We start from the raw sequence: 12847 nt of genomic DNA, 5'->3' as shown, positions 1-12847 counted from the left end.
TAAAAATAACTTTTATGTTAAGTAAATTAAGTAATCCAACTTAAAATATTGGTGGTCACTAAAAATGTTAACAGTTTATAACAATGAATGCTAAAGGAAAAAAGCAAGATGAAAAATGGTAGGTAAGGAAAGGACTAGGATGGATACTATGTAAATAATGTGTCTGGAAAGGACATACCAAAGTGCTAATGATGGCTTTCTCTGGATTGTGTGGCTTCCTCTTTTCTATCAACACAAATTTTCAAAACAATAATGAGCATGGCTACTTTTAGAGTGGAAAAGACAACTTTTAAGAGAACTAAAGGAATCCTAAGGTTTACGTTAATTACTGGCTTCTTTTACTTTGTAATTTAAAATTAAAATAGAGACAGGAAAAACTAAAAGCTTATCCAAGTCTTTTCTTTTTGTTCTTAAGTCTCATGAAAATGAAAAAGTCTTATGATTACTTATTAAGTCTCACAAAGAAAAATGTTAACAATCCCTCTCTTCTTATGTAAATGTGAAGGGAAAAAAAAGGCCAGGCCAGAAGTCAGAACACCCATTTGTAGTTTTACTTAGTGTGATGTTTTACAATTACACTAGAAAAAACCTGTTAAGCAACACTGGTATGTCCCTTTAACAGAGCTGCTATATTCTAGCTATACTTACAGCTATTTCAACTAATAAGCATGCACCTTGTCCATGCCAGGCATACTTTTTCCATTATAAAATAAGAAATAGACATTATAGAAAAGAATATTATTCACAGATGGACTAAAAATTACTTTTAGAAAGCCAGTGAATTATATAACCCCAATCTAGTAAATAGTAAAATATTAACAGAAGGATTCAAATACTACCAGTAATATTTACTATTTCCAAATAATTCCAAAATGTAAATATTAAAAGTAAGTAGTGGATAGCACCAGACACTTAGTAGTTTAACTACTGACTAATTTATCCTTCTTTCCATAGAAGTATTATTTCCTAAAATCTCACTTGAAATACTTCTTAGACAAATCTGCATGATATTCCTCAAAGCCTTTTTTGTTGACTGACTGTAACAAAAATTGCTAAATACTGTACTAGGGTTCAGCCACTCCTAATTGTTTTAGTATAAAATCAAGGTAATTACTACATAGAATTTTGATAGAATTTTGTTTTATACATTCTTTATAGCATTTTACATATGTTCTCTTTGCTTGAATTTGCTTGCCTTTTCTGAGACTTCCTAGCCCAATAAACTATATTGTCTATTTCATACCTTGGAACAAAAAGAGAAAATAGCACAAAAAGCTAATGGCTAAAATATTTTAATCTCATTAAATCAAGGCTCATTTCAGTGTCTACATGTATTTATCTGAAAGGATCAGCAAACTAGTAGTTTTGTGTAACTGAAGGTCTTATTTGCAACAAAATAGCTTTTAGTTTAATTAGAGACAAGTCTGGTGTTCTCATTAGAGACTGTTAACTCAATAAAAGTTATTTTTACTTCTTGAGCTTGGAAAAATATTTATCTCAGGCAGGAAGATGACTGACTTGAAGGAAATGAATTGCTGCAGCTGATAATGGTTACCAGAATAAAAAAATTAGCCAAGATGATAGTAAAGCATGAATAAAATTCTGGATACTCATACAATCTATTTTTTAAGAGTTCCACAACAGGAACTCCAGACAGTTCCATTTCTTATTGCAAATAAATACATATAAGTAGAAGATAAATGAGTTAATCAGTCCCTCATAATTAACATTAAATCTGCTAATAGTGTGATCTATTCTTACTGTACCAAAAAAAAGTTTCCAGGAGTTCCTGTTGTTGCTCAGTGATAACAAATCCGATTAGTATCCATGAGGACGCGGGTTTGATCTCTGGCCTCATTCAGTGGGTTAAGGATCCAGCGTTGCTGTGAGCTGTGGTGTAGGTCGAAGACACAGCCTGGATCTCGTGTTGCTGTGGCTGTGGCACAGGCTGGCAGCTATGGCTCTGATTGGACTCCTAGCCTGGGAATTTCCATATGCCACGGGTGTGGCCCTAAAAAGCCAAAACAAATGAACAAACACACAAAGTTTCTGAGCCTGTAGGAGTTACTGGATCAAGGTTCATCAATATAAATGACCCCTTAAGAGGCTATGCCAGCTATAAACCTTATGGCTTTCTAAACTTACTAAGGGTAGTTTCAATTTGCGTGGTAAGGCTTTCCACCTGAAACTGGAATAGGGAGAGTAAGTTCTATAAGGAAATGTTTTACAGATCAAAAGATTCCAAGTGTTTACTCTCAAAAATCAACACTTATCTAAGAATTTATTATCAGGAACTCATCACGGATGTGCTTACATAGCCACAAAGATGTTCCTCTCACTACTAAAAAAAATCAGTAAGAGTTTAAATGTGGGTGGGATGGTTATGGCACACTATAGTAGATTTCATGGCATGAAAATATGTTTATCACATATTAAATGATAACAGCAGACTATAAAATAGATTACAACTCTGTAAAAGAAATAATAAATTCATAGAGAATAAAAGGGAAGAATAAAGCCAAATGCCAGTGTTACCTCTTGAAGGTAGGAATATGGGTGTTATTTTTTTGTTATCTCCAATTAGTATAAATTATTCTATCCCCTCCTCTTTGCCTCAAGAAAGAACAAAGGAAAAAAAAAACCCATACCATACTATTAATAGCCACTACTGGGTTGTCTGTTCTTGCGTACGGGACAAGAATTTCAGCTATCACTTTTCTGCTACATGATCCTGCTCCCACTGCCATAGGTAACAACTGTCCACAGAAGGTTGTCTGGCTGAATCAGAGATTATCTCTCCACACGAGAGAGAGAGATTCAATCTCCCTGGGTGACTGAACTTATAATATAGACCATGAGCGGTCATATCCAGCCAGACTAGTGAGAATGATGCAGGTATGCAGAGAACAGCAGAGGCAAGAGGCAGAGAGAGGGCAGGGCATATCTTGGTTTCTGGTGGCTTTTCATTAGCCTATTCTAGTCTTGGAAGTCCTGCTGAATTTCTGCCCTTAGGTTCTACAAGATACTGAATTCCTATACCCTTTTATGTCTTCTTGCTTTTTAGGGCCACTCCCATGGGCATATGCAGGTTCCCAGGCTAGGAGTCTAATCGGAGCTGTTGCTGCTGGTCTACACCACAGCCACAGCAACGTGGGATCCGAGTCATGTATGCAACCTACACCACAGCTCACAGCAAAGCTGGATCCTTAACCTACTGAGCGAGGCCAGGGATCAAACCCGCAACCTCATGGTTCCTAGCCGGATACGTTTCTGCTATGCCATGATGGGAACTCCTCTGTACCCTTTTAACATATCTATCTCCCTCCTATGATTATGCTGGCGAGCAGATTTCAATTACTTGCAATCAGAATTCTGATAAACTAGAGTTCAATGAACTGCAGAAAAGAATCTACAAACGATTTTCTTTTTTTTTCCTTTTTATTTTTTATTTTTTTGTCTTTTTGCCATCTCTAGGGCCACTCCCACGGCATATGCAGGTTCCCAGGCTAGGGGTCTAATCGGAGCTGTAGCCACTGGCTTATGCCAGAGCCACAGCAACGCCAGATCTGAGCTGTGTCTGCGACCCACACCACAGCTCATAGCAATGCTGGATCCTTAACCCAATGAGCAAGGCCAGGGACCGAACCCGCAACCTCATGGTTCCTAGTCGGATTCGTTAACCACTGTGCCACAACGGCAACTCCTTCCATTTTTTTTTTTTTAACAAACGATTTTCAAACTCAGGAAAAGATGTTCAGTCTTCCACATTAAAGAAATACAAATTAAAATTGGGAGATATCGATTTTCACTTTTCCAGAGCAGCAAAGATTTACAAAAGCTAAAAATACACTGTGCCAGTAAGGGAGTGGAGAAATGTAGACTCCCATTATTTTTGCATAAAGTATAAACTGGAAGGCAAATTTTTTTTTTTTTTTTGCTTTTTAGGGCTGCACTTGCAGCATATGTAGGTTCCCAGGCTAGGTGCTGAATCAGAGCTGTAGCTGCCAGCCTACGCCACAGCCACATCAACACAGGATCTGAGTTGCATCTGCAACCTACACCACACAGCTCATGGCAACACCAGATCCTTAACCCACTGAGCGAGACCAGGGATCGAACCTGTGTCCTCATGGATGCCAGTCAGATTTGCTAACTGCTGAGCCACAACGGGAACCCCTGGAAGGCAATTTTTAAAATATCTACCAAAATTTAAAATGTACATATCCTATGACTGAGCAATTCCACTTGTAGCAATCTAGGCTGTAAATTATCCGACATATATACATGAATATTCACTGAGCATTGTTTGTGATGAAAAATATCTAGAAACAACCTAAATATCCATCATTAAGAGATGGATTAAATAAACTATGGTATCCATGAATGGCATAGATGTCTCTTAAAAAAGAATGAATTTGAAATTTTCCATAATAAAGACTGAAAGGAGTTCCCATTGTGACTCAGTGGTAACAAACCCAACTAGTATCCATGAGGACTCGGGTTCGATCCCTGGCCTTGCTAGGTGGGTTAAGGATCCAGCATTGCCATGAGCTGAGGTATAGGTCATAGAAGTGGCTCTGATTTGGTATTGCTGTGGCTGTAGTGTAGGCTGGAAGCTGTAGCTCCAATTGGACCCCTAGCTTGGGAACCTCCATATGCCCCAGGTGCGGTCCTAAAAAGACAAAAAAAAAAAGTGAAAGAAAAAAAGGGGAGTTCCTGTCATGGTGCAGTGGTTAAGGAATCCAACTAGGAACCATGAGGTTATGGGTTCGATCTCTGGCCTTGTTCAGTGGGTTAAGAATCTGGTGGTGTTAACGTGAGCTGTGGTGTAGGTCACAGACTTGGCTCGGATCCCGCATTGCTATGGCTCTGGCGTAGGCCAGAGGCCACAACGCTGATTAGACCCCTAGCCTGGGAACCTCCATATGCCGTGGGAAGCAGCCCCAGAAAAGGCAAAAAATACAAAAAAAAAAAAAAAGGAATGAAGACCCGTGTGTGTTGATACAGAACAACCTCCAAGATACTTTAAGTGATAAAAACAAGGTATATAACTGTGAGTGAAGTATACTACAATCTATATAAGAAAGAGTAGGGATATATGTGTGTAAACATACACTTCTATATGCAAAGAATATTTCTAAAAAGAGTTAAAAAAAAAAACCGGTAATGGGGAGGTATCCTTTGGGGGATGATAACTGATATATCAAGGGTCAAGGAGACCCTTGTACACATGTATGCAGTACTTTCACATAAAAATGGGTTCAAAATAACAATAAACTAACATGTATAAAAACAGTAAACTGTGGGACTGGAACAAAAATTCAGAAGATTGAGTTAAAAAATATTACTTCTTAAAAATCTTGCAGCTCCCCTGTGAAGAGGTGGGTTAAAGGTCTGGTGTTGACACTACTGTGGCATGGGTCCGATCCCTGGCCTGGGAACTTCTGTATGTCACAGGCGTGGCCAAAAAAATAAAAAAAAAAAAGTAATCTTAGTTTTCTCATTGATTTAAGAACTTGAACCTGTCTTCATTATGGAAATTAGGTTCCTATTTTCATTATATAGTAACTTATTATTAGACAAGAGATAGTAGAAGGTATTAGAAAAGTAGTTTATTAGCCAATTCCAAACCCAAAATAATGATCTTATTAAATCTTAGCTATCTCTATTGCTTAGTGGAGTATTGCAAATATTTTTTTCCATAGATAGGAACAATTTATACTTAAAAAATAAACCACTTGATAGCAAACCACATTTCCTAGTCTATAAAAGTACAGCACAAATTTACAATATATTTTGATTATTCATGAAACCAGCAATAATTATTATTAAAGCATTTGATGTCAAATACTAGGTTATGCATTTTTCATATGGTATTTCTAATCCTCATAACAATCTTACAAAGTAGATGGCATTATGCTTATTTTATAGATGAGGAAGCTGATACATAGAGAAGTTAAAATGCTTTATCCGAGGTCACATATTTAACTAGTTATGTAGAGCTAGATTCCAGTTCGGTCCTGTCTGATTCTGAAGACAGTACTCTTTAAAAAAATTTTTTCATTATAGTTGATTTACAATGTTCTGTCAATCTCTGCTGTACACAAAGTGACCCACATATATATATATTTTTTCTTTTTCTCACATTATCCTCCATCATGTTCCATCACAAGCGATTAGATTCCCTGTGTGAAGCCAGTATTCTTAATGCATCATGAAGCTTGTACTTGGCATTATTAAAAATGGTATTATACATTAATATAAAGATTTAAAGTTGTATAACATATTAATAAAATGACAAGTCTATTCCTAAGTTTTACTCCTTTTGTAATTGGGCTCTACTATTTTTTATTTATGTACCCAAGGTTTACAAGTGGTGGTGCAGATTATTGAAGCTTTCATGGTCTTATGTCCTATATGTTTCCAGGAAACTGCCATCACACTCTGATTTTAATAATGTATCTTGGGGTTTTCTCTGTTATTTAAGAGACACATGGGTATATATGTAAGTAAACAACCCAGTATGCACTGAGCTCTGGAGAATACTTGGCACATGATAAACACTAACGAAATACTGGATGAGGAGTTCCTCTGTGGCCCAGCGGGTTAAGGAGCCAGCATTGTTACTGCTGTGGCCCTGGTTACTGCTGCGGCATAGGTTTGATCCCTGGCCCAGGAATGTCCACATGCTGCCCACACAGCCAAAAAAAAAAAAAAAGGACAAAAAATACTGGATGATGTGAAGAGTATAACCTAACTGTAGAGTGGTGGGATCAGACTGTCATTGTCCTAATCCAGAGATAATTTTTTTTTCTTTTTATAGCTGCACTTGCAGCATATGGAAGTTCCTGGGCTAGGAGCTGAATCAGAGTTGCGGATGCTGTCCTAGGCCATAGCTACAGCAATGCCAGATCCCAGCCACCTCTGTGACCTACACCATAGCTCGTGGCAAACACTGGATCTTTAAGCCACTGAGTGAGACCAGGGATCAAACTGCATCCTTTTGGATACTAGTCTCATAACCCACTGAGCCATAAAAGGAAATCCCTATATATGTAATTTTAAAAAGACATTGGCTTAATGAATGAAAAAGTCTTGGCTGGAGATATAGGTTTGATAAGTCAATAGCAAGCATGGTAATTAAGACCAGGAGAAGAGATGAGATCGTCTAGGCAAGTATCAGGGCAAGTGAAGAGATGTGAACCAAGGGAATATCATTTTGAAGACTAGATAAAGAACTATCAAGTTGAAAAATAGTAGCTGAAGAAGATGACCATGAGGGAAATGGTACTCCCAAAGCTAATGGAAGAGAGTTTCAAGAAGGATTAAAGCAATTTAAAATGTCAGATCCTAAAGAGAGATCAAAGTGAATAAAGACCAAAAAGAGGCTAACAAATAACAAATAGGAGGTCAGTGATGATCTGATTGAGAGGCGTTTCAGTAGAGTGACTACTAGAGCAGAAGTCAGAGGAGTAAACTGCAGTTGAAGAAGGAGAGACATCACTCATCTTACAAAGAAGTTTAGAGCTTCTCCCAAAGATGAGAACCTGTACAAATAACACATATTGTTCAGATAAGGAGATTAGTATTAACATGCAGTAACAGAGAAGTGAAAGACAGAATATTAAGGGACAGAAGGTGATGGCAGAGTTGTAAAATAGAGGATTCCTCTTCAGATTTCTCATGTAATGCCTACATAAAATAAATATCTGCTATTGTATTTACAATAGTCTGCAAATTCAATATAATTGTTTTTTCTCCTACTCACCTCCTAAAGAGAAGTGATATCGAAATCTTATATACAGATGTGTTTCACTACATGAAAGGGATTAGTTCCCTTAAAAATTGGATGTAGGAGTTCCTGTCGTGGCTCAGTGGTTAACGAATCCGATTAGGAACCATGAGATGGACGGTTCGATCTTTGGCCTTGCTCAGTGGGTTATGGGTCCGGCGTTGCTGTGAACTGTGGTGTAGGTCGCAGACTCGGCTTGGATCCCACGTTGCTGTGACTCTGGCGTAGGCTGGCAGCTACATCTCCTATTAGACCCCTAGCCTGGGAACCTCCATATGCTGTGGGAGCGGCCCTACAAAAGGTAGAAAGAAAAAAAAATTGGATGTAAAACTGTATTTTTTAAAATCAGATAACTAAGAAAATCAGAAAATTCTCTAATTATAATCTAAGCGCAATTATCTTTAGGCTGCATTCTGATTTCATTCCAGTTATATCTTTATACAGAAATAATGTTAATATAAATGATTTACTTTGATTCTACAACATATACCCCTTGGTTCCTATTCTAATACTATACAAACAGGAGATGTATGGGATAGATATTATTAACTCTATTTGACCCAAAATCATTCTGTCTACCACAAGGGGATTCTGTTTGGAAAAATATACAATTTTGCCCTTGGAGAGATAATGTTTGTCCAGAAAAGTTCTGGAACAGTCCCAAAGCTGTTTAGCTTTCTTCTTTCTTTTTTTTAATGGCTGCACCATGTCATATGGAAGATCCCAGGTCCAAGCCTACACAGTGACCTGAGCCCCTGAGGTTGGATTGTTAAACCACTGCACCACAGCAGGAACTCCCTATTTAGCTTTCTTTATTAATACACTTAAGAATCTTGGTCTTTCACATTCTTAAGCTCAGCCGAAGCCTCTTAACAGTCCTAAAAAGAACTTTAAAAAAATCATCAGTATATTTTATAGAATAAAATTGTAGCTTTTTGTTCTTTGTTAAACGAATAAGAGTGAAGAAAAAAAAATTTTTTTTTTTTCTGTTTAGGGCCGCATCTGTGGCATATGGAAGTTCCCAGGCTAGGGGTCAAATCTGAGGGGCAGCTGCTGGCCTATACCAGAGCCACAGCAACGCCAGATCCAAGCCACATCTGTGACCTACGCCAGAGCTTGCAGCAACTCCAGATGCTTAACCCACTGAACAAGATCAGGGATTGAACCGACGTCCTCATGGATACTAGTTGGGCTCTTAACCCTCTAAGCCACAACAGAAACTCCAAGTAGAGTATTTGTTTCTTATAAAGCAATTACTTTTGACAAAGGACAGTTGACTTTGGAGGGGAAAAAAAGCACTTTCTAATCCTAAAACAAAGAAATACTACATTATTTTTTGCAATAACAGTTACCCAATATTGTTCCCAATTTATAAAAAAGTTCAGACAGTCAACTACTGGGAGTTTTCTTAAAGTGGGTCAGATCAACATAACATCATATAAATAATAATAGCTAATAATATTTTAAGCATTTCCCATGTACCACTTTCTATGCTGAATACCTTAAAGATTACTGCATTGATAGTTTCAATGGCAAAACCTGTGAAGTAAGCACTATTTATCATCATTCTCATTCTACATATGAGGAAACATTAAACCTTGCTATATCCAAACTACTGTAGATTTTTAAAGACATGCTATTTCACAATATGCTGAATTTTAATCACATTCCAAAACAATGATAATCAAAATCAATGCTAAAAATGTTCACTTGAGAGGTATGCTAGAGTGAATTTATAGGAAAAGTGGAGATAGTGTAGGAAAACAAAATAAACACTAGTTTCACAACAATGTGAATATATTTAACTCTATTAAACAGTACACTTAAAATGGTTAGAATATAAATTTTATGTTATGTGGTTTTTCACACACACACATTAGCTTTGTCAGAAAAGTATTTAAAAAATTTTTTATTTCTCAGCCATTTTTTGCTTATTCACTGTAAAATACATTAATACTATTCCTCCCATTATTAAGGCATAGCGATTATTTTTCTAGAGTTTATGAATTAAAATCTATAGGTGGTTTAAATATAGTAACTGTAGCAATAAGAAAAGATCTGACACCTGGGTTTTACATCTGAGAATCCACTCAATCTATACCAGCTTATTTACTTCAGGTAAAAATACAGGTATTTCATGTTTGTTATGAAAAAGTTTGGTCTGAGAATAAACAAATTATTCTTTTTATAAGCAGAGGCAGTCCAACAGAGTCTAACAAAGTCTTCAGCTACTTTATAGCCAAAGACCCTTTGGAAAGAAAAGTGGAATGACTTGGTACCCTACAAAGGTAAAGAGAAATCAGAAGAAGTGGGTTGAAACATGCATGGTTGTGAAGACCCTTTGCAATACCCTCTCACAGCTCAGAACAACAAAAACAAAAAATGCTACTGTTGAATATAGTCTTCACTGGGAGAGAAATTCTAATGATCTGTAATCTAAAACAAATCTCAGATTATATAAAGCCACCTGCAGACAATGCATATAAACGACGATACTGAAATTACACTCAGATTTTAAACTATTTTAAAAACAAAAACTTTTGTTAATTACATATACTATTGTTCATATGTAAACAGTCTTCTTACCTGCGTGGCCTAGTCCTGGGGGACATCATTTCATTCCCAAGTATGTGGTATCGTCTTGCTTCATGCAACAACTGATAACACTCAGGAGAATTCTGGATCAATTGGTCCACCTCAACTGTTTGAACAAAGTAGTTGGGATGCAACAGAGGGAGTCTCACATGTGTCAGGAGCTCATGTAACAGTGGTCTTCTCAGATCAACAGCACGATAGACCCAGCGCATGACAGCTTCAAAAACCATCTCCTCTTTGCCAATAACAAGTTCATCACTACAAATATAATCAATTAGTTCATCTTTGTCAAGCTCAAGAAATTCTTCATGCTGGGACACATCCTCAAAAGTTTGTAATGCAAAATTCTTGCATTTTGTGAAGAGTGTTTTGAGGGAATGGGTATCAGCAAAGCGCTGGATTCCTAAGCAATTACAAGGATCAAGTTGCTCCTCTAAGAACTTGGCACATGCATCACGGAGAACACTAATCTGAAAAAGGCTTGATGTTTCAAAGAGATACTGTACATTCTCTGTGGTGATCTTCACTTTTCCAGTATAAACATACTGCAAAAAACATTCCATAGCTTCAGCTAAAATACCATTGATCTCAACCAACATTTCTCGGCTTTCCCTGTGGTCATTACAAAACATAGCTCTGAAGTAGCTACTACAGGCTGAGAGAACAGCTCTATGGCAAGGAAATTCTTTTCCTTCCACACAGATGATAACATCTGTGAATAAGCGGCTATCTCGGAATTCATTAAATATCTGCAGTATATTTTCAGCATGGGATGATCCTGAAGAGAAGTCAAAAAACTCTCGGCCTGTCAGAGATTTAGGGTCCATTTCAAAAACTTTACGCTTTGTTGCTGGTGAATCACGCACCCCGAGATCCTCTCTGTTTAGTCTTCGTCCCAATATTAGTACCATTGTTACATCAGATGACTATATAATTGTTGAGAAGTAACTGTTAGGGATCTTCCTTATGTGACTAAAAGTAAAAAAAGTTAAAACACTTCAATATGTAAAAAGTTCAGTATTCAAATTACATAATTTCATTTTGATGTAATCACTACAACAAAATCAAACAACATATTTCATACAGGGTAAAAGCACTATCTCATCTTAATAAAGATTTATACAATTAGAACATTAGGAGTAATTTGAAAGGGTAATAGACACCTTGTGATTTACTAACAACGTTCTGTTTCCCTTTTCCACAACTGGGCTCATCTACTGAATGTAGAGCTGTGAGAATGCTTCAAGACACAGCATTTGACTATAATCAGAATCCTAATATAAATTATTTTAAGGAGTTCCGTCGTGGCGCAGTGGTTAATGAATCCGACTAGGAACCATGAGGTTGCGGGTTCGGTCCCTGCCCTTGCTCAGCGTGTTAACAATCTGGCGTTGCTGTGAGCTGTGGTGTAGGTTGCAGACGCGGCTCGGATCCTGTGTTGCTGTGGCTCTGGCGTAGGCTGGTGGCTACAGCTCCGACTGGACCCCTAGCCTGGGAACCTCCATATGCCACGGGAGCGGCCCAAAGAAATAGCAAAAAGACAAAAATAAATAAATAAAAATAAATAAATAAATAAAAAGATGTGCATGCAAAGATTAAAATTAAAAAAAATTATTTTAATATAGTGCTGCTAGAGAAGAATTTAGCTGTATCTATCAATGGTCTTTAAAATATGTACGTTTTTTGACCATTAAAATCCCTTTCTAGCAATCTATCCTAAGGAAATAATCAGGATTATATGGAAATATTTATCTACAGACGTTCAATTCTGTATTAATAGAAAATACTTAAAACCACAGTATATCTTAAGGATGGAATACAGTCCATGCACCCATTAAAAATTATATAGACTAATCTTAGTGACCAAGAAGTCTGTAGGCTTTGTCACCAAACAGAAACTCTTCAGTCCAAAAAAAATTATATAGACTATTAAATGACATGGGGAAGAAGTATCCAGATAGTAAGTGAAAAGCAGATATCAAAAAATATGTAAAGAAAATAGAAAAAGTTAAGTATCAGTGTATCTAGGCATAGAAAACATGAGGCACATATGCCAAAATGTTAAGAGATTTATTTTTGTTTTTCTTTATTTTCCCCCAAATCTGCACTATAATTATATAGTACTAGGTTTTTAGATTTTATTTTTTATTTTTTGGTCTTTTTAGGGACACACTCATGGCATATGGAGGTTCCCAGGCTAGGGGTCGAATCGGAGCTGTAGCCACCAGCTTATACCACAGCCACAGCAACACCAGATCCAAGCCTCATCTGTAACCTACACCACAGCTCACGGCAATGACAGATCCTTAACCCACTGAGTGAGGACAGGGAATGAACCTGCATCCTCATGGATACTAGTCAGATTCGTTTCCACTGAGCCACTATGGGAATTCCAGATTTTTTTTTTTCTTTCCTCTTTAGGGCTGTTCCCATTGCATATGGAAGCTCCCAAGCTAGGGG

The 12847-nt window shown here is 37.1% G+C and overlaps 1 protein-coding gene across 8 annotated transcripts in view; it reads right to left on the bottom strand.

Annotated features, from left to right (window-relative positions):
* KLHL24 (kelch like family member 24) overlaps window positions 1–12847 on the bottom strand; it is a 59720-nt gene that overhangs the window by 36992 nt on the left and 9881 nt on the right. For 7 of the 8 annotated variants that reach the window (XM_047787481.1, XM_047787491.1, XM_047787524.1 and 4 more), the window contains one exon: window positions 10379–11359. In XM_047787481.1, coding sequence (XP_047643437.1) covers window positions 10379–11298 — 920 coding nt within the window. In that variant the 5' untranslated portion in view covers window positions 11299–11359. Of the gene's footprint in view, window positions 1–7400; window positions 7560–10378; window positions 11360–12847 lie in introns of those variants that run through there. The other variant, XM_047787533.1, reaches the window with a different exon arrangement.

Source organism: Phacochoerus africanus, chromosome 1 (assembly GCF_016906955.1).
Source record: "Phacochoerus africanus isolate WHEZ1 chromosome 1, ROS_Pafr_v1, whole genome shotgun sequence".
Taxonomy (NCBI): domain Eukaryota; kingdom Metazoa; phylum Chordata; class Mammalia; order Artiodactyla; family Suidae; genus Phacochoerus; species Phacochoerus africanus.
The sequence above is the reverse complement of the archived record's forward strand: the minus strand, read 5'-3'. Positions and strand labels throughout refer to the sequence as shown.